We start from the raw sequence: 23,367 nt of genomic DNA, 5'->3' as shown, positions 1-23,367 counted from the left end.
TTGGCGAGTCAACGGGGCACACCTCCCTCCTCAATTGGGCACCCTTTGCCTTTACCATTGGATTAGGTCTTCATATACAATTTGTTTAACATAATCATACAAGGAAAAAGCTTTAAAAATTTATCGTCTTGTTTAAATAAATTTAGATTATTGTTTCATACATAAATAACATAAAAAATATTTTATCATTTATTTATTTTGATATTAAATATTAAAATAAAAGTGGTTGAAGAAATAGTTCTTGGTGAAAGCACAACTCTTTGAGACAACGGAATATCGAACACACTATTATTATATATTTTAGATTTTATTATTATTTTTTATTAATAATATGTTTTTATCCTTTAAAATTTTAAAAATACACCTCCTAATATAAAACCATACTTCCATACCAAAGAAACTATTATTTTCTGTTTGAGGTAGAAATTGTTTTATTCTACAAAGGAGTTAATAAATCATTACATATTCTTAAATTAAAATTTTTAAAAATAAACAAACAAACCATATAATAATACTTTAATTTTAAATGTGAAATTAAAAACTCGATCATCTATGCATCTCCATGGGACCAAATACCCCCATAGCTTTCATCAGTGCCACCATCGTCGTCGTCACTTGTTTGATCAAGTGCCATTAATTCCGCCTTGTACTTAATGTTATTCATTCTAGTCTGCACAACTTTTCCTTCGCTGCCGTTCCCTTTAAGCATATAAACCACTTCCTTCATGGCCGGCCGCTTCTCCGGTTCGCTTTGCACGCATAGACAAGCAACACCGATGGCTTGTTTCAATTGGTTTTCGTCGAAATTTCCTCGAAGCCTCGGATCAACGAGGTCTTTAAACCGCCCTTTAGCTATAAGCCGCTCGGCCAACTCAGTTATGGTCCTTTTCATGCCACCAGGTAACTTTTCTTCAGGCTTTCTCCCCGTGAGAAGCTCAAGCAAGAGAATACCGAAACTATAAACATCGCAGCCGTCGGAAACCTTTCCCCACATGGCGTATTCCGGCGCAAGGTATCCTAAAGTACCCTTCACACGAGTCGTCATGTGGCTTATGCCATCGGGGATTAGCTTCGCAAAGCCGAAATCGGCGACGAGAGGTTCGTAATCCGAATCGAGTAGCACATTGCTTGCCTTGATGTCTCTATGAATGATGTGGGGCGTTACCTCATGGTGCAAGTACCTATAGAAATAAGAACATTTTTATGTATGCTATGACTCAATAAAAGGCTAAAGCTAAACTTACGATATGCCTTCTGCAGAACCAATTGCGATCTTCATTCTCTTTGGCCAGTCTAATTGAACCTCGTCGGCAAAATGGCCGTGCAGGTGAGACAGCAGGCTAAGATTCGGCATGCACTCGTAAATGATGAGCCTTTGATCGGTCCCGACACAGTAACCCCTTAGTCCCAACAGATTCTTGTGCCTGACCCTTCCGAGAACCTCAACTTCCAGTGCAAACTCCATTTCAGCTTTTGAAGTCATGGATTTCAACTTCTTAACAGCTATCTGCAAACATAATATTCAATAACAAAGTCCTTTAGGCATGGTAAAAACCGAGGGGAACTGATGGACCGATCGACTCTTAAAAATTTCAAATTCTCGTATAATTTAAATATACGTAAATAAATGACCTGGAGACCATCACCGGTTTTACCCAAGTAAACACTGCCGAAGCCGCCATCGCCGAGCTTGTTCTCGTCAGAGAAGCCATTGGTGGCGGTGAGCAACTCTTTGTACGCAAGCATTCTCCATGTTGTTTTTTAAGTAATGTTTTTTTCTAATCAGATTAACTCATCGACTTCCACACCAACAAAATTTAAAACAGATTATCTATTTGGAAACTCAATTATTATTTAATTTTTATTTTAATCATTCAATTATTATTTTTAAAAAAATATATTTAATATTATATTCAAATTTTACTTTAATCATCTTAATGAGATAAAATTTACAATCCACATAATTTCCACTGATCATTATTGACTGAAAAGGCATCCTCTTAATTTCCAGAACTGTCCAATGCTTCTTGCTCAAGTTTTGTTTCCACGGCTCCCCATCCATCTGCATGAACGACTCTTTCCATTCTCCACCTCTCAGCTCCATTCTTATTTCTGCAGCCTGCAATATATTTATGGCATAGACAGGTAGAAAGAGTCGTCTCGAACATTTTTCGGCCCCTATGTGAAAAAGCCTAGCATATGCTCGTATTAGACATTTACACCCGAGTTCAGGTAACGTTACTTATTCCCCAAGGCACGTGCATTACAAGAAACCAGGTAAGGTAAGAGCTTCTACAATCATATGTTTAACCACCTTTTGACATATTATGGTAAAGAAATAAGCAAGTTACAGTGTACCTGTGCAATGTGTTTTGCTGATATGAGATCCGCCATAACGAACGACGCATGCCATCCTTGCTTTAAGCCGAAAATTTCCAGAAGGCCATCATCGACATTGGCTTCAACGAATCCTTTCTGAAAAATAAACAGAATGTCGAAGTAACTCCTTTTAGATTCGAAATTCGATCGAGCCTGTCGATGAACTTAGTACTCAAGTAACCTGAGAAATGTACCATACTTATCCAGATACGCTTGTCTTAGAGTACCCCATGGATTCCTTCCACTTCCATAATTATGAAGATTTAAAGCAACAATAGCTCTTACACTAAAACAAAATAGCATAACATTAGAAAGTAATTAAATCATAAGCCATACAGAGTAACTTCAGAAATATAGCCTGTTGCAGGAGGTTCAGTAAAAGAAAATACTTTGAAATCTACCTTTTCGGTATCGGTACCGGCACCCATCCTGTGGAATTGACCTTTTTAACATGTATCCTCAAAATGTTCTTGAGTCCCCTACTGCATATAGAAATATACTGTCATTATTTAGAAAATGTAATGTATCCATTGTAGGATAAGATGCAAGATGAAGAAATATAGTAATATCTTGCCTCAAGCTTGGATCGGACGCGCATGGTGTTAGAAACCAACCATGAGAGCAACCGTAAGTCGAGTAGAGAAGCTGCCACAAAGGATGGATCAATACACTGTAGTTTTAAGTTCTACCAAAATGCAAACCATATGCCGAGCAGATAAGTAAAAGAAATCGAAATACCTTATTTGATATCGGACCTAGTGCAAGGTAAGGTCTCTCGTTACGTAAACTATGGAATCCATAAGCTACTTGTGCATCCATTCCTGAATTATAATGGTAATAGCAAATGGAAAAATACCATAAGCAAGCAAGAAGAAGAAAGCTAAGATGTTAAAATAATGATGGTCAAGTTTCTAAGATACAGTTATACCTATGCTAAAGTAACTGTAGAATACTCCACTCAATTTCACTGTCTTTGGAGCCTCCTCGTCAAGTTCCATATTCTGTAGTCACGGAGAAGATCAAAGATGCTTGATTAATATTCCAAGGGCGGCTCGATTAACATCAATGTCTAAACAGAGAGATTCACTACCTGATCATCAGTCTCACACTCTTCTGAGGGCTTCAAAGTATGGGGAAGATCAACGGCTTTGCTGGCAGGCATTTCCAATGTGATTTGCCAACTGCATCATCAAATTATAAACAATTACCGACACAACTGCGGAATAGTTACCGGAACAGATTTCCGATTGTAAGCGAATTGAAATTAACTGACAGGAGTCTGCGGTAGTGGATCATCAGACTCATAAAAGGCAATAACAAAACGTGGAACCAATCGTTATGTAATGAATGTAAGCATGGTTACCTATCTAGACTGCAAATCGGACCGCTTGCAGCTCTATGTAGGATTCTTTTACTTAGTGATTTCCAGGAGAAAGGAAACGTACTTACCTGCAGTGAACGTTCAGAAGCATGAGCCAAGAAAGTAATGGAAGCAAACAGAAGACAACATCAAATCCTATAAAGGAACATCTTTACCCAACTGAAACTTCGAGCCAAATCATTGCCTGTACCAAGTGGAATGATAGCCACAGGAGGAACCGGCTCCCTTCCCGTTCGAGGAAGTTCTCCAAGACATCCGAGTACCCAACCAACTGTGCCATCACCTCCAGCAACCTGCTTATTCATACACAATCATTCAGCATCAATGCCCATCTGTTAGTTATTTCTATGATTCATTGGCTTGCATCAATCAAAGAGATAAAATTCTTTAATTACAGAAGATGAGTTCACAAATTTTAGAAGCCGGTAAACACATACTTACCACAACTCTAATTTTCTCCCGAATCTGTTTGGCACAAACGTCTTCATTGTTAGCGTGCTTCTCAAGGCAACCCAATCCATACCGTACAAAATCATTAGGGGCTATCTCTAGGAGATCAAACACCTACATTTCCAAAATCAAAATTCGTAATAAAACAACATACTATACAAACCATAAATATAACCATTTTGGTCCAACCTGTTCATCGCTCAATAAGTCACGGAGACGGTCTTTAAGGTTGGGGCCGGCTTGACCGCCGCTACGGGTATTAATAAAGACGACCATGGGGGCTTCAGGGGAGGTCACAGGGTCGGAGGTAAGTAATTGGAAATGCTGGTCGCCGGCGTCCACGTCTTTATTCTTAATGCAATCTAGCATGGTAAGGGGGACATGTTGAGGGATCAAAAGCCTAACCCTGAGCGCTTGCTTGTTGATCCTAACGGAGGCTAAACTCGTCAAGCCGTAGGATCTTATTGAGCCCATCATGGAAGAGGAACGGGACATCAGCGCCGACGATAACGTGGACGATGTCATCGACGATGACTCGTCTGGCAATTTCGGTGAATCCATCCTTGTTTTTTTACACGCACAAAAGAGAAAGAATGGAGGAGGGAACTAAAGTTAGTTTTTATAGTTTTATTTTTTGGAAAAACTGTTAGGAGGAGTTTAATATTTGTCGTTATAAATTGAGACCACCAACTGAAATTTTACGTTCATGGGACAAAGAGTCTACGTATCAAGTTACGAGTTTCAAATTGATAGGTTTAGCTTGAATTAGATGGAAATTTACAATTTTTTTAAATAACAGAATATATTTTTGTACACATCTAATTATGTAAACATATTATTATATTAAATCACATGAAACATATATTTAATAAAATAATCAATTTATAATAATACTTTAATTCAGGCATAATATAAGAAATAGTCTCAATGTTTATCAAAATGATCATTTCAGTCCCTATTCTTTTTTTTGGAGTATTTGGCCCTAACGTTTCACTTTGGGACAAAAAGCCTCTTTTATAGATGGAAATCATTAGTTAATACACGATTAACACTCCGAAATATGAGTTATTTTTAACCTAAAATAAAATGTTGACGGCTAAAATATTTCATAAAAAAATAAGGATCAAAGTGGTTATTCTGTCAATTGTTAGGGATCTTTTTGCCTTAAAATGAAATGTTAGTCCAAAAATACTCCAAGAAATAGAATAAGTGATAAAATGATTATTTTGTTAAATACTAGGGGCTAATTTTGGTATTATGCCTTTAGTAATGTCTCACTCATTGGCTCTCTGCCGGCTCCAATCGAATGGTTCTTAAGATCTATATTTTACGCTACATGATTACAAATCTGGTGAACATATTGTTTTTTTGCCAGGATGGCCACTGGTTTCCGCCTGTTGTTATCGACGAACAACCTGATGTTCCGGTGTGGAACCCTGTGCTATTTAAACTTCCATCACAGGAACTGTTGTTATTCTATAAAGTTGGCCAGGAGGTTCAAAAGTAAACTCCTAGCTGCTTTTATGGTTTTCGAATACATGAATTTCGTTACGACTAATGTACATGCTTCTTATGTGATCTGCTTTTTGCTGTAACTAAATCCAGGTGGAGCGAATGCATGAAGCGATCGTATGAGAAAGGTGTTACTTGGACAGAGAGAGAGCAACTTCCTCCTAGCATACTAGGACCTTCTAAGAACAAGGTGTGATGTGTGAACATAATTTGTTGTTACATTTACATGTATTTTAGTATTTTTTCACTTGTGAAGTTCGGATAACAAGTATCCCGACAATGTGTCGCTTGCTCATCTGCAGCCTATCTTGCTCGAAAATGGACTTTTGCTCTGTGGATCGTCCGTAGAGAGTTGGAATTCTTGGGGTTCATGGGTGGAGTTTGTGATAACTGATTCGATTACATTAACTGTTATACTCTTGATGTTTGAAAATGCAGTTTTCATATTCGATGATTAACATCGACAGGTTACACCAAATGCTGGTATATTCTGGAAGAAGTATGGCCCTATATATATATTAAAAATAGGTCTCTCAGTGTGATTCAATCGGTTCCTAACGTTACTTAAAAAAGGAACACTCCGTGTTTTAATGGGATCTTTTGAAGGCGTCGATAAAGTTTGTACATCGGAATCCAATGATGGTGGTCACAACTGGGATAATGTCAAGCCTACCGAGCTTCTGAACCCAAACTCAGGTTGGTGTGTTAGTCTTGTTTCTTTTCTGGCATCCTATTGAAATGATTCATCTTTACTGCAAAGTAATGCTGTGAAAAACGAAAAAGAATCTTGCTCATTCCCTTCAATTTCCCTACCGGCTTATACCACGAGCTGCATTCGTTAGGTATCGACAGGGTTAAGCTGAGGGATGGCCGCGTCTTGCTTGCTTACAATACAATCTCAAGGGGCGTGCTTAAAGTTGCACTGTCCACGAATGATGGTGATTCATGGGATGAAGTTTTAACACCAGAAGAGAATCTGGAAATGGAATTATCTTATCCGGTTGTTATCGAGGATAGCGACGGACTTATTCACATCACTTATACATATGATAGGACCCAGATTAAGGTAACAACTTTGTTTCTGATACTCGGGATCACTTATTCGGTTCGTATCTGCTATTATGTTATTTCCTTGTGATCATTTACATCATGTTGATATCGAGTGCATCCGAGGATCATGGTTTAACTTCTGCAGAAAATTACTTTTGCAGCATGTCACACTTCAACCGAATTGATTCGTGATTCATGTCCATATCACCCTGTAAAACTGAAGGTGAACTGGCAACCAATGTTCTTGATCCCAATGTATAAGCATCTTTGAACTGTTGATAATCAATAAAGTAAAAACCAAGCTTTGTATCGTAAGAATCCATGTTTGTGAAAGTAATAAGATTTTCTTATTGGTTAGCAATGTAACACTTGTTCTCTTTGTTATGTAAGTGTGTAATTAATAAGATCGATATTGTTCAGTTCTAATTGGATCCCGAGTAATGTTCATCTATGTTACTCTAATTCTTCATTATAATTCTAGTGGTTAAAGATTATTTGACGATTCAAGTATTTTGTTTAATACTTAAGATTGAAAAGTAATTTTCAAAAATACAAAATATAACAAATGAAATCTTTAGATTCATGTGTGTTATTACATTGTCAAGTTAATAAGGCTCGTGGGTTAACACACAGCTTGCATGGTGAAACCCCACAGCCTATATAACAAATGATCAGCTAGTAAGGTTTCCAGGACTAAGCTAAGCTCTTCAGTACTCCAACCCTTTGGGATTCCAGATCCCTGGTCTTGAAGCTGGTGCATGCATGCACCACCTGTTGTACTTGAAAATTTCCAACCCCAAGTCGAGACGCTTAGCCGGTATATACTCCTATTATAAAGTGTACGATGTGGTCAGTCATCGTCAGGTTCCGTAGAAAAGTCGGGTTCCTCTGGTTTTTGTATTTTTGGAATATCGACATCTTTGATCTTCTGCACTCCTCTCCTAGTATTTGCTGCAAACCTTGATGCTAATATCGTGACCCCAAGGTTCAGTTTTGCCTGAGAAGAATTGGAGCCTGGAATTAAACTTTTCTCTTCCTCTTCCTCTTCCTCAGTCTCCTCGTCCTCTTTTTCATCCGAAGCAAATGATTCCGCCCTCAACATCCTCCTTTTGTACCGACGCCAGGCAGCCTGTATGAAGCAGGCTGCCCATGTCCTCCAATGGTAGGAGTAGAACCGGAAGGTGTGCTGTAGTTTCTTGCTGTGAAGACGTCTAAATTGGTTGGCCACGAACTTGAGATCTTCGGCATGCAGTGCAAAGGCTTCAACCTGGACTAAAGCTCTGACTGTTCTTGTTGAAGAGGGCAAGTTCATGGTGGATTTCGGTAGCAAAGCCCATGCAAGAAGTTCCTCTCCACAAAAGTCTCCAGGTCTCAACGTGATCGAGTTGAAGAAACCCGTTCGACCACCATTTGTTGTGGAACTCTCTAATCTACCTCTGATAATGAAGAGCATCTCTGTCACAGGGTCACCCTCACGAACAATATAAGTACCCTCAGTGCTCAAGGACGATACTAGGCGCTCGCATATTGCATCAAGCAGCTGATCGTCCATTTGGGAGAAGAAAGGGACCTACATCAGAGAATATCTCCAATGAAACTAATTACTATCATTTAATAAAGAAATGACTCTAATTCAACGTGGGCAATCTACCATCAAGATTTGTTTTTCAAGTAAGGACGGTTTGAAACTCTAAAAGAAATTGACATGGGAAAGTTGCTTACACGTCGAACAAGGTCCAAGCATAAGTGGCATTGAATATCACGACGAAGATCAGCTGGTAAGCCATGTAAGATGGCTTCTTCATCAACTCCACGAGTTGCAAGCCATTTATACTGAACAAAACGTCTGACACGGTGTTTTAAATCTTCAGGGAGTTGGCGATGGCTCATCCACTCCTCGGTGTCCCTTCGCTTGAGTCTCCATTCCTCTAATCTCACGGTGAGGGATTGCAAATAAGTCTGTACCACAAACGAATGTAAAATATCACTGTAAACATAACCAGGAATACTTGTTTCAGTGAGGACGAATTGAAGCTTAATGTCGGACTTAGCAAAATACAAGATACTAGATAAGAACTCATCCTACTCCCTATTTCACAGCTTTCCTAGCCAGTGAAGCAAGGAGATCTCGACTGCTGAAATAGGCAACTGAAGAAAGGTAGTACCATTGGTCAAGACAGTTTTGGCAGATAAAACTATTTAATGGAGAGATACAACACAAAAATCTATTCACGAACACAGCATCGAGATGATGGAGAACATATTTCACTACATTGCAGTTACTAGAAACAGTAAATGAAATTTGGTATTTTAAGGCAAATCTCGAGGATGCAAATATTTTATACCTGCATGTTGCCAATCAAGTGGGAAAACAGAACAAGACCCAGGATAGAAATAAGTATAGCAAATAGTGTCTCCCCAATAAAAGTGCTTGTTGACAAATTCTGGCCATAGGAACTGAGACGATAAGAAAACAAAAGCCACGTATTAACGTTAACAAACACAAGAAACTCATAGAATGACATACAATCATTAATTACTAGATCAGATAAACCAATACTCTGTGCAAAGCTGAAAACAATATAGAAAAAAGGTGTGCATGCTTTATGAAACTAAAGTAGCATTACACGATAATAGGCATTAAAAAACCATTGACATAATCTGCTACGAAAAGTTACCAATCACCATCAGTTTAAATTTCATAGTAACTAGATCCTACAGCAGGCCAGTTACTACTTCTAAGGGGCACATGAAAATGCAACATGCCATCTATTCCAAACTAGCATAGTGGAACATAAAATTGACCGGCAGGCATCTCGGATGCATGTCTTAAGAGGAAGGTTTACATCTTTGTGCCTACAATTCAAAGAATAGTATCTCATCAAACACAATGTAAACACTTGACATCTTAGATTGCAGTGATAAGATACTCATACGCCCAGATATGCAATATGCTCAGTGCATGCCACTTGATTGCATATAAAGCATAATTTAACTAGATTCTCACTATATTACCGTAGTATCATACACAATATGGTTAGGAAATCCCATGCAGCTACAGTAACGGGATTTAAACTGTAATTTGTAAGTGAAACAAGAAAATCTACTAATTGAACAGTTTGATTGCACTCATCAGCCACCAGGAAACCACCCAAACAAATGCATCAGTATATTCTGAGAGTAAAGACAACTCAAATAAGTGGAAATTAATATTATTTTCCATAAAATAAATAAAAGCATACCTAAGTTGCTGTAAGCCCCACCATAAGCAATAGAAATACTTCTCAATAAAGCCCTTGGTGACAGCATTCTTTGTTACTGCACTTTCAAAAATGCCATATTGGAACTCAATATTATTTTTTGGGTCACATTGCTGGAACACACCAGTGAATTCTGTCCAATTATTGCGATCACTATGGCCAAAACTGTCGCAATCTAAATAGGACAGATTACATCCAAGAGAAGCAATTTCCTTTCTGCAAATTTTCTTCCAGCACGAAGTATACCTGTCAACAGAAAGCACATACCATGCTGCACCTACAACCTACATGAATAGGCATCTTTCTGTGTAAAAAACTAGCAGAGGGATGAGGAAGAAATTGGATGGTGAAAAGATAAAAATAAAAAAATCACCCGGACAGTCATTGTCAAATAGAGCAAAATATGAATGCAAATACAAAAGCAAAGAAAAGGCTAACGATAAAAGTAATATGACAACATACATGACTAGCTAACATGTATAGGAGAAGGTTGTAAGCAGCACCCGCCCACGCCGTCTTTGTAACCACTCCAGTTGCTTTAATAATTTGAGAACTTAAAGGAAAAATCAAATACAACCTGGGAATGTACTGAAGCAGAACAATTAATGCAAGGGCATTGTTTTTATGATCAGTACGAGGACTTCTTGTTGCTGGAATGATAAACCAGATGACTATCTGCAAGAAATAAATAAATAGATAAACTGAGATTTCATCTTTTTCATTTTTATTATCTGATGCATTAAACTGGAAATCAGACATGCATTTTACTAATCATTTTATCCAGGGATTGGGACGTAGTGCACCAAACTTCGAAATGTCCTTGAATGGAAAGGGTTATTTACCATAATAAACTAAAATGGGAGACAACTAATCTTCTACACAAATGTAAAATGTGACTCAAACTCTAAATAAGAAACAAAGTGAATTATGAACAAACAATTTATGCTTCATATCTGTTAATATAGGAAACCAAATATGGTCTACAATAGATGATTACATAATCTCTTCTGAAATGTGTGCTTAAGCAAAATGAGTAAAAGTATCTGCGGTTATTTGAAAACATGTCATAAGGCATGTTGTTGGATTGCTGACAGCGGCATAGGTATAACAAGGCTCACGGTTCCTTTTCTGTTAATTAGGGAAAACCATAGGATCACAATTAAACTCAAGCCATAGTACTTCAAGTTTGGAAATAAGAGTTATTTACAAATTTATTTTACCATGTTTGCAGTTGAGTTCATGTGACTGAATGACGCCAAATAGCATAAGCTATTATTCTTTTTTATATGGATGATTACAGTATGCAAGTAATATTCATGACAGGCTTTTTCAGTACAAAAACTGTGTATACAAATACCTGAGGAAGAGGAAGTGTTGCAATGAAATCAATGAAGAAATCAGATCTAAGATACCTCCGTGCAATCTTCCTAGCATCCATTACAAGTTCACCCCTTCCGAACACTCTAGTTGTTGAGCTCGGTGCAACATAGCCTGTTCTAAACTTTATAATTATGTGCAACAAATAAAAAATATCGGCAACGGTTCGAAAACAGGTCACAACAATTCGTAAGTTCAAATCCGTCTTTACACAAGAGGACTTTGTATCCCCTCCAACGGAGGGCAAATAGAAGTACAATGGGTCAATGAAAAGTGCCACCAAACATGAAACAATGAAAACCCAGTTCCATTGTAACATAATCTCACTGCCTGGATCAAGAATTCTCCTGTACCACAGTTCATTTGCCGAAACCTTTGACCTTCCCGTCTTCCCCATTTCGGGAAGTCTATTTCTTCCTCCATCGATTCCATTCTCTGGTTTTAGCACTGAAGAAAATGGAATCCTGTAACCCGAAGATGACTTTTCAAGGAATGATGATTCATTCATTCCCAATGGAGTTTCTTTATGCCGTTTTCCATCAGAGTAGAACCTAGAAATAAACAAGTTTCAGCACCAATCGGTCAACTGAACGTATTTCATTAAACGCTTCCCTGCAACTAGAAACGATTTTCAAAAACAAGAGAAAATTTTTCATGATTCCAGGACAAGCATTTGTTCAATCCTTTTTAGACCTCTGCAGCTGCCCTATAATTCAGTTTGACAAAACCTGGACATCTGGAATCTAATGGAAAAGACTAAAGCTTTCCTAATTATTATTAAAATTTCAAGCAAAAAAATAACGCCCTAATGTAAAAGACTAATGTAAAAGACCAAAGTTGCCAGAACTTTCCCAGATACCAAACAGCATCCTTTCAACAAAAGGGAAAAAAAACAAAACTACCCAGAAAAGCTACCAAAGGGGCAACAAGCAGTAAACATAAGGGGGGAATAGCAAATTACTCACCTGACAAGCTTGTCCTTCTTCAACTCCATTACCAGGAAGAAGCAGCAGAAACAAACGCTCTAAATCCGATCTCCAAAACCCAAAACAAGCATACCCCAGATAACAAATAATGAGCTTTTAATACTTGGACTTCTTTTCGCCCAAATATGATGTTAGTTGAAACTAGAAGAAAAAAGTAAGGTAATGGATCATGAGAAAACATGAAGATTTATAAATTCTTGTTGCAGTGTTTTTCATGGGTGGGAATGGCAAATTGGCAAAGTCACGAGTCGTTGAAATTCTAACATCTTCGGCTTTCCCCTTTTAATATATTTATATATATATTACTGTTAGCTTTTGGGCACCCAATCGGGAGGGAGGGAGGCGAGACGACCGTAAGTCAATAAATACAGGTTGACTACAAAACGAAGCAGCCCAAAGTCTCAACAGTAAAAATCCAGAAACAACCAACCATTTTTAAACGTTTTGAAGGCTAAATAAAGGAAGAATTGATCTTGAAAAAAAAAGGAAAATAGAAATTATGAAAAATTATTTGAAAAAAATATAACGAATGTTACATTAATTAATAAAACTATTACAGTTGAGAATTGTTTTAATAAAATAATTTATACCTGTCGGGTAATTTTGCCTTCAACTTTTTTACAAATTTGAGAGTAAAATGTAAAAGATAAAAGTACAAGGTAAAATAACGGGTTTCAAGAATTAAAATTTTTATATTTATCAGTAATTTTAATTTTTTTTTTTAAACTATTATATTGTCAACGACTTTGGTATAATAAAATTTAAGGTAAATTATGTATCTAGTACTTAAACTATCAGTTTTGGTCTATTTAGGATCTAAACTTTTAATTTTTTTTCAAATTCATATCTAACGTTGAGTTTTTGTTTTGATTTAGAATCTCACGTTAAAAACTTAACGTGTTTAGTACCTAAACTATCAGTTTTTGTCCGTTTAGTACTTACACTTTCAAATTTTTTTCAAAACTTAGTATTAAAATGAAACTAAAACTAAACCTAGGTACTGTTTTAAAAAAGTTAAAAGTTTAAGTATTAAAACTAATAAATTAAGTATTAAACTCATAATTTACCCTAAAAATTAAAGTAGGAAAACATTATGTTGGTTTTGGGCTTTTTGATTCTTCCCTTCTTACCCTTGACATTGGGTTGTTGTTTTGCTGGTTTTGGGTTTATTATAGAGACGTGGCCCGTCAGGTTTTAATCAAATGGGTTTCAGCTCTGGGTGATAAGGTTTATGTTAGGCTCTCGACAACGTACTTATATTATGTAGATGTAAATACTTAATATATATTATTTTAAGAGATAATTAATTGACGAAATATACTCGTAAATGAAGATCTGACTCCATAATTTTCAAAGAAAAAAAAAGTACACATATGATCTCGGTTATAACGTGTTATTTTGTTGAGATTTTCAATTGTTAAAAGCTATAAAATAGTCAATCAATTATTTAAATATTTACCACTCGTTCCTTTCAGTAAAATTATAATAGTCTTATGAGTTGGACGTTAACATGATAACTGGTATATGATAAAATCATATTTTAATAATATATATAGGAACTATTGTTGCTTCCAGGTTCTGATTCGATGTCATAATGTAAACAGATATTCAATATATAAATTACAGTTTAAACGGTTTTGAGATTAAATTTTATTATATAATACTCAATATATTAACATCCAGCTGAGGCGACCATTAAACTTTTAATAGAAAAATATGACTTTTGAATGTATGAAAAATCATATTATTATTTTATAATTTTTAATCATCGGAAGACTCAATTATAATCGGAGGACCATTTGTGTACTTTACCCAAACATCAGCAGGGAGGAATGTGGTGAGTACGTGGCGTGTGGCAACGGTAGGTGAGGGGGTACAGTTAGGGAAGAGAGGATATTTGGATTTATTCCCTGCTGCAAACAAATGAACATTCATATACTCTTTGGGTCATAAGGCTTTTCATTATTCATCCACTGAATCTCAAACAATATTACAATCTGCAACTTCTTCTTCTTCTTCTTCTTCTTCTTTTCACTTTTTACCGCCCTCCAACCTTGTCATTTTTAACTCCAAGAGGTTAAAAATGAAATTATTACATAAATGTAAATGGTAGTGCTGCAGAAATTAGTTTCTGCAATTGAAAAAGTAATGATGAAAATGAGAATGCGAAGGCTGAGCACTGAGCAGTGTGATGTACTTAAGGTGGAAAAACATTGCAAATGGGAACAATAAATGTCGAGTTTAAACCCTTCCACCCACCACACCCATTTCACCAATAAAGTGGTATACTGCTCTGCACTCACACCACGGACGATAACCTACACCTGCTGCATTTGCAACGCCCTTAACATGCATACTGTACTCTTATGAGTTAAAAGTCACATCAAATATTCAAAATATTTTTTAATTCAAAATAAGTAAAATTTTATTTCTTCCACAAATTTCATATTTATAACCATTTATATTAAAATAGTTAATCATAGAAAATCAAATTACAACATTTCGATTTCTATTTCAAATCATGGTTCAGGCAATAACAGACAGCTCTGCTCTGTTTCATATCATAAATAAAATTATCTATAACTGTCTTATTAACATCCAATCAATTAATATTTAAAACATAGTTTAATATCAACATATTTATTCAAACTATTAATTATATTAATTACTAACCATATTTATAAATTTATAAATTTCCAAATATTTCTTTATCGTATATATGTCAGTTAGAAAATTTAAAACACAACTGTTACCTGTAATTATCCATTAGTAATTGATGTCAAACTCAATTATTTACTCCTCTTGCTTTCTTTTGCCTATGCTTGAAAATCATCACATACTAAATATAAACTTAGTGAGACAATCATAGAAGTATTTAAAGCAATGTAACACATAAATGTAATGAGTGACAATATTCAATGCATTTTGCTCACTTTACCTGATTTCTAGTCATGTTACCATATACTAACATGATATAAACTGAATATAATTTTTTTACCAATATATTTATCATTTATTCGATAAGCTCATAAACTTATTCATCTGTTTATCATTTATTAACCAATAAACCATATCACAAATATCAATCTATGAGGACCTTGGTATAAGAGTCAAATATAGTACCGTAGTGCTTTCACATGAGGTCGGGTCATGCCCACCTTATACACTAAGTGTCTTGTATATACACTCTAGTGTCTTGTACTGTGTGTCTTCGCTAGACACTCTAAAGCCTGCACTATGTGTCTTAGCTAGACATTCTAGTGATATCTAATGTGCAACTGCTATACTATATGACATGCCATTAATATTACCGACTATCAATAACATACATGGGCATATAGTCTTTAATTAACTCAACCATAGCAAAGGCAATGTATACTAATATAATTTAACATTGGGCAATTCATACTCTAAATATTAATAATGACATAGAATCATGTGTATTAGTGATCAATGCATTATATTTTTAATATTAACATATTAAGGATATGTCAATAATATGATAAATGACATAAATATCATATCAACATAATTAAGGTTGACTCACTGCAAGTCTTCCTAATGATGTATATCACATCTATGTATAATGTCATGTATTGCACTCACTTGATATTATATACAAGTCAAAATATAAGTCTCATTAAGCTTTAGCTTGATCTTTTGCTTTCGATTTGGTTTTATTCCAAATTGTTTTTTCACAATTTCAAATTTTGGTTGTTACACTACCTTCAAAGAAATATTGTTTTTTTAATCTACACCTTCAAAAATTATTTCGTTTATACATATGGGAATTAGACTCGAATACGAATTTAACCATATAAGGAACTTCTTCTAGTTAAATTTGTACAATTTATAGAGAAATTTCAAAGTTGACTTACAGAAGTTGTTTGAGCAGAATTTGTTGCCCTTTTTTTTACCAATCCTCTATTAAAAATTCATATTTTTTTATACACCTTGAAATCAGTATCCATTTGTTCTACACAAAATTATAATAATATACAAATCCAACGGTATAAAAATCATTTTCTAATCATTTCTATATAATTTATGGTGATTTTTTAAAATTAATGTTTCGATCATAAATCCGGACAGATTTCACCAATTTGCATTTTTGGCTTATTCACTAATTTTATTAGCTCACCAAAGGAACAAATATGTATGAACTATAAAACACACAACAATTAGGAGTCACTTATTACCATATTAATGATGCCACTTGCTTATCACAAGCTAATGTTTGTTCAATAACATAAATACAAATTAAATTTGCATTCATCTGGTGTCCTTAACTTGTAAACTTTCCTTAGAAATTCACATTTCACGATCCTTAAGCTTCTCCTTAACTTTAAAATGTTTGATCTTGATTTCAAACACATAATCTAAATAAACATCATTACCAAACATACACAAATCCAAACCACATGTTAGAATCTTACTAATATAGACACACATTAGAAAATAAATTCCTAAAAATCTTCCGATGCTCATTCGAATCAAATTCCATGTCACAACATAAATGTTGACCTTAACACTTCTAATTGACCAACAAAATTCTTTTATTATCCAAGTTTCACATAACATTTTTACTTAAAATCCCAACCTTTCTATATTTGTTATTTGAACCTCAACTTTTATCAACTTTCCAAAATGGCCCAATTTCACATCCTTACTTCAATTTCAACACTCAAACATTAATTTCCAATATAGTATATCAACTATTACACTCTTACACATCAACCCACAACTTTTTTATAATTGCCAAATAGGTCCCCCAACTTTCCAAAAATAAAAAAATTGTTCTCAAATTTTTTTCTAAGGCTTGCAGAATACTTCCTATATCATTTCTAGCCCCTACATAATTTTTTCATAATTTTTATCACCCTCAATAGCCTAGGCCGAATACTTTGAACATTCAAGATTAGGGTTTTCAGGATTCACTTGATTTCGATTTGATTCGAGCATGAAATCAACCTCTATTCAACATTTTAAAATCTATACAATCAAACCCCTAATCAAATTTCATTAAAACATAAACTTCCCCTAATTTTAAGGTTAGGCCAAAAATCATAGATCCATTTTTAAGAGGTTTGATCATTATTAGATCATGATTAGATAATTAATCAAGTTTGGAAATGATTCTACAGCCTCAATAACCTCAAAATTCATCATCAATTCATGAACACTAACATGAACATAAATCATAGAATTTGGGATCTTTAAACTCAAGCAAGATTAGTATGCAATATTGACATCAAATGATAGAGCACATCGAATAGAATAATTTTTTATTTCACGTCTTAATCTAAAAACCTAATAAATTGGCTTAAAATGAAAAAAATCCTCTTACCTAGGGTATGAAGGCCACGAAATGAATGACAAATATGACTAAATTTTCATGAAATTTTAGTTAATTTCATATTAATTTATCATGTATTTAAATGAATATAAAATTCATTTAATGAGAAATGACAATTTTGTCATTAATGAAACTTGATAATTACATCCATACCAAACCAAATAACATTATCATATTTATAAAGTTAAATAAAAACAAATTAATTTACCCTTTACAACTTTGCCCATGCAACTTAAAGATAAATTGTAATAATATGTATTTATAATTAAATTTTTTAAAAAATCAGTTTCTCATCCAGAAATAATTTTTAAATAAGGCTATAAACACTAAACTGAGTTAAGAAATTAAAAAGAATCTTACGTTTTACAAGCCATGAAGTCCTTATAAATCTCGTCATATTTTAAATCATAAAAAATATCTAATATTTTATAATGTACGAAGTCATTTTATCTCATTATTTTATTAATTTATTTAAAAAAAATACTCCACATCAATAAGACGTATATCATGTGTTGAAGGGTACAAATAATTAACACGCGATTTATAGATCACAAGATACGTGAAAGAATTTTTAAATAAATTGGCCGAGAAAGAGAGAGGGTGTATTGTCACATCATAAAGGTTGTGATGATTGCAAAGAGTAAAAGCCATGGCAGGCCAAAAGATCCTTACCCTACTGCTTCATCAAAATATTTTGTCTTTGATGAAAAGGGCAGTGCGGTGGTGTACACTTGGTTTAAAAGGAGCGTGGTGGACCTTTTTATTTTATTTAATTTTCATCCTACACTACTTTAGTCTGTCACCCTGGAATAATTGCTCCTTGCTATCACCATGCTTCAGACTTTGAAGCAATGAAGCTCGGCCAATAAAACCCTAGTTTTCCATTCTAATGCTAATGACATGAGAGTGTCACTGCCAATGCAAAACGCAACGCCCGCGTGAGCCGGACACTATTAAAATAAAAACTAAGTCCAAAAGATCTTCTTTGCCAGTCTATCCAACCTTGGTTTTTGTGTGTTCATCAGTCATTCCAAGGCCACTGTTCATCAACTTTGGTTTGTTTTAGCTTTAAAATATTAACTTCGGTGAGTCTCGTTAGCATTGAATTCAAAGGTTATGTGTAATTCAACAAAACGTTGAATAAATTGTTATTAAATTATTCGTATAATTTTTATTTATGTTTGTTTATTAAATTAAATGAATGAATACAGATAAAATTTATATGATCATTTAATAATTTATGTGTATAATTCGTTTATATTCGTGAATAAATTTATTTATTGGCTCGATTACGAATCATTTATAAACTTGTTTAGTTTATTATCATATTTTTTCTTTTTTACTTTTTAAATGGGGTAAACTACTATTTAGTATATAAACTATTAGTTTTTGCCTGTTTTGGTACATAAACTTTTAATTTTTTCAAATTCATATTTAACATTTAATTTTCATTTCATTGTAGTACTACATCGTAAAAATTTAACATATTTAATATCTAAATTATTAGTTGGTTCGTTCTAGTTTCAAACTTTCAAATTTTTCAAAACTTAAAGTTAAATTCTGAATGATAGTACTAAAATAAAACAAAAATTAAACTTTAAGTATATTTTTAAAAAGATTTGAAATTTTATATACTAAAACGGACCAAAACCCATATTATAAGTGCTAAATGCATAATTTACCCTTTTAAATATTGACTTAGATAGAAAACTAAATTGAACATAAAATTAATTTTATATTTCAAACTACAAGTCTAAGAAACAAAGACTAATGATTAAATTTCACCATTTTTTTAACTTGTAAATAAAAATGTAGAAATAGAATATTGGTTGATTTAACATAACATATTATGTTCGTGGTCATCAAACGAATTGATGTAAACATTTTCAAAAATAAATAAATGAGTATCGTTAAAAATTGTTTCATTTACACTCTTAATTATCATTTGATTTCCCAGGGTTATTTAATGGCTAAACTATATCCATGTGAATCCATTAATGTGGCTGGCGGAAACTCTGGCAAACCCTCATCATGATATACATGCAAATGCAAGGATTTGTGTCGATGGAGGGGAAATGCATGGGGGAAAGCTCCAAAACTAGAACATCCAGCATTAATATTAAGGGGGTTCTCTTTTTAAAATTAAAAATGATGGTGAAAACTCCATGAGAAACTGTTTTGAAGATCAAATATAAATATATTTAATTGAAATAAAAGAGGGTGCTGAAGACTTGCATAGGAGAGGTAAGTGCGAGAAAAAGACAGACCACCACTGTCTCTTACCATTCTTCTTTTTTACGTATTCATTGCTCTTTATTCTTTTCATTGGGCTGTGAAGATATCTGTGCATATTAATTTTTGTGATCGTAGTAATATTTGATGATCTGTATAGCCGTAGGTATTTTCACTCAATCATAAATAGACTTAATGAGTTCAATTTTGTTTTTTTAATATCACCCTTTCATTTTATGGTATAAAATTTAAATATTTTCATCAATATTTTTTCATAGAAGTCGTTAATTTTATTAAAACTATAAAATATCCAAATTACAATGAAGATCTACAATCACTATCGTAAATTAAATATATAATAAAGATGTTTTATTAAACAAGAGAAAACTAGTAACTTTGAGATCACAAATATCATACAAGGAAGAAGTTAAAAAAACATAATCAAATAAACTCGGATAAAAGATAGACGAATCACACAAGGGATAAAGCTATTGAAAGTCCACCGACAACTCACAAATCAAAATTGAGTGATGTGAAAAATACTATTCAACAACGCAAATTGCGTATCCAAATCTAATCCGATGATCCAAAACAGGATAAATCATAATGATAACAAATAAAACATCATATTGACCAGTTGTGATAATGTCAAATTCAACCCTGAAAAATAATAAACAAAAAACAACGGTAAAACGACAAAAAAATATACCATAAAGATAGTAAAAATATCATAAAAGCAGGAAAAATACATGTTATAAATTTAAAATTATAAAAAGTAAAAAAAAATAAGAATAAAATAAAAAATAATAATAAATAATGACGATCGACGATAAAAAACAATAATAAAAAAATTAAAAGTATCAAGAATAATGTTGTCATCGAACAAAAGAAAAGAATAACTACAACCAAGAATAAATAAAAAACAATAGGACAAAATCCACAAATAAGTTTTTTTTATTAGCCATCAATAAGTATTGGATATATTAATAATAAAGTATATTAGAATCCTAAATAAAACTCAAATTTAAATTTTAAAAATGATATTATATAAAGCAATAGTCACAATCATTGAATATGAAAAATATCTAAATCATTGCATTAAAATAGATACCAAGGGGCATTAAGTCCATGTCAAGTAATATATTATCTCAGAAATATAATTATCAGAATATAAGATTATGCTTAAAAATAAATAAAAAATATAATATTAAATTTTTGAATATTATATAAAATTATAATATTTAATTGATAAGATCTAAAATTGATCAAGAGTATATTTTACTAAATTATTTTTATAATAACTTTTTTATAAAATTAACCTTAAATATTAAATTGAAAGACATTACTATGAAAATTTATAAAATTCTTCCCATGACATTTATTAGTATATAAAATAATGTTTTTGTTAGTTTTGAGTGAGAAAATGTCTTTTAATAGAAAAGTTATTAGTTTTGAGTTCAATTTTTGTGTTATTTTGTACTATATTAATTATTTATAAAAACCAAATATTTAACCATCTTTTTTGTTGTCATTTCGATTCTAGTGTTTCATCCTGACTAATCTAATTCGATCTGTATCGTACACTTAAATTTGATATGAGAGTCTCTCAACTGAAATTTTATATATACACAAAAATTTAAACTCAAAAAATATCATGAACCAACCCTTTAATAAATATTTAACCATTTTAATTATATTATTATTAGATTGACGTATGACACCAAAGCAAAAAGAAATTTATTAATAATAGGTACAAATACAAGATGCCAAGTTTGTCCTATACACCATTTTAATGCGAATATTTCATTAAAAAATTTGGAAAAAAACAGTAATATAGTATTTTTTTTTCTTTTTTTAAAGAATCAAACGTAGATTATGAAAGCTTTATGAAAAGAGAAGCATTGAAAAATCCGAGTTCCCATGCATGCTTTCTTCCCAAATAACGTAACCGAGAAGGTAAAAGATGTGAAAACAGGAGAGAGAGAGAGAGAGAGAGACAGATGCTTGTTTATTAGCGATTGTTAAGTATAGTCACACTGCTATTCCCCTGTTTCTTCTCCTCCTCCTCCTCTCAAATCAAAACCCCATTTTTTTAACTGTTGATAATGGTAGACTTAGACTTGACTTCTCAATCGGGGACCATAAAAAATTACCCATTAACACTGGTTAAACACAGTTTCTACTATCGATACTCGTTTGGGTCCACACTGTAGGGTTTTATTTTTCCTTCTTTTGACCCTTTGCTGCAAACCAAACATATTTTTGGAATGTCAGCACCTTCTGGTTTTCATTTATTTCTCCCTTCTCTTTTCTCTATATAAACCCTATCCATCTCGTCACTATTATATTCTCGTCTTCTTATTCCTTCTACCCTGTCTCTTCTTTCTTATGCTCCTCCTCATGCACTGTGATGGTCAAGCAGGTCATTTCCATGAAGCCACTGATACCTTCGTGCCTCCTTGAGACCAAATACAAGGAAGAATACCAGAGCATTATGCTGCCAACGTGATATCAACGGTGTTATCCTGTCTGAGCTTTTTTTTTTATTTTTTTTATTTTTTTCTTGACCTTGCAAGACTTTTTAGTTATTGTATTAAGATTTTAAGATTTATTTATTTATTTTTAGGTTAATTTTATTTTTTTTATCTTGATCAATCCTCCCATCTTTTTATTCTATGTCTATTCCTCCTGAGCTTTACTGTAATCGAATTTAAGTGACCATGTTTCATTATCTTTATGGTGAATAATGAACCTTGGGTTTCTGTACTTGCATTATCTTCTGCTAGTAATCAGTTCTTCGAGTGTGGAAATCAATGGGAGCACTACTAATAAAATTAAATAAAAGAAACAACAGAGATGGAGATCTTTTGCCAGGAACTAGCTATGGTATTAGGAGCCTACTTGTGTAGCTCAGATGGGCTGCAAAGAAGAAAATATATCTCATAGACTATATTCTGTTTAACTTGAGGTTACTATATGTCAATAAAAATAAGTTTATTTATTAAATCAAAATATCAGTTATTTAAATTAATTAAATTAATCAAAATATATTAAATATTTAACATATAATTCAAATTAATTAAGTTAATCAAAATATATTAAATATTTAACATTTTCCTCTTGTTATTTAAATTAAAATATCAATTTATAATATCTATTTCTCCATTCATAATTAGTTTGTTAAATATTTATTCGAAACAATATGAAATCATAATTTAACGTTATTTTTGTCTTTTCCTCTCTATATATCGTTGAGGTTTTTAAAAATTCAATGGTTAAAAGTTAAAAATATTAACAATATGCTTTATAAATGAAAGAAATTTATATTCTTGTTTATTATTTAATATTACCCTGATAATTGTTAATAAGCCCGACATACAATTG

The 23,367-nt window shown here is 33.1% G+C and overlaps 3 protein-coding genes and 1 pseudogene across 3 annotated transcripts; 1 reads left to right on the top strand and 3 right to left on the bottom strand.

The window, feature by feature from the left end:
• Positions 1–550: 550 nt before the first annotated feature.
• LOC120161244 (PTI1-like tyrosine-protein kinase At3g15890) lies at positions 551–1,755 on the bottom strand (the record flags this gene model as incomplete). Its single annotated transcript, XM_039171511.1, has 3 exons — positions 551–1,181; positions 1,245–1,507; positions 1,633–1,755. Coding segments are annotated over 3 exons (1,017 nt in total), but the record flags the coding sequence as incomplete, so codon positions are not given.
• A 27-nt stretch (positions 1,756–1,782) lies between these two features.
• Positions 1,783–4,748, bottom strand: LOC120161235 (diacylglycerol kinase 4-like). The gene is made up of 13 exons (XM_039171505.1): positions 4,400–4,748; positions 4,202–4,324; positions 3,916–4,053; positions 3,743–3,828; positions 3,470–3,560; positions 3,308–3,380; positions 3,118–3,200; positions 2,954–3,024; positions 2,781–2,858; positions 2,580–2,665; positions 2,359–2,477; positions 1,954–2,119; positions 1,783–1,799 (listed from the first exon to the last, which is right to left on the bottom strand). Exons 1-13 carry the CDS (start codon positions 4,733–4,735, stop codon positions 1,783–1,785), a joined length of 1,467 nt encoding a protein of 488 aa, XP_039027436.1. The 5' UTR covers positions 4,736–4,748.
• A 55-nt stretch (positions 4,749–4,803) lies between these two features.
• Positions 4,804–7,111, top strand: LOC120161228 (annotated as a pseudogene).
• A 339-nt stretch (positions 7,112–7,450) lies between these two features.
• Positions 7,451–12,624, bottom strand: LOC120161927 (cyclic nucleotide-gated ion channel 17-like). The gene is made up of 7 exons (XM_039172131.1): positions 12,375–12,624; positions 11,390–11,960; positions 10,495–10,707; positions 10,015–10,316; positions 9,118–9,229; positions 8,495–8,731; positions 7,451–8,342 (listed from the first exon to the last, which is right to left on the bottom strand). Exons 1-7 carry the CDS (start codon positions 12,401–12,403, stop codon positions 7,623–7,625), a joined length of 2,184 nt encoding a protein of 727 aa, XP_039028062.1. The 5' UTR covers positions 12,404–12,624; the 3' UTR covers positions 7,451–7,622.
• Positions 12,625–23,367: the final 10,743 nt, after the last annotated feature.

Source organism: Hibiscus syriacus, unplaced genomic scaffold, assembly GCF_006381635.1.
Source record: "Hibiscus syriacus cultivar Baekdansim isolate YM2019G1 unplaced genomic scaffold, ASM638163v2 tig00002880_pilon, whole genome shotgun sequence".
In the NCBI taxonomy this organism is placed as follows: domain Eukaryota; kingdom Viridiplantae; phylum Streptophyta; class Magnoliopsida; order Malvales; family Malvaceae; genus Hibiscus; species Hibiscus syriacus.
The sequence above is the reverse complement of the archived record's forward strand: the minus strand, read 5'-3'. Positions and strand labels throughout refer to the sequence as shown.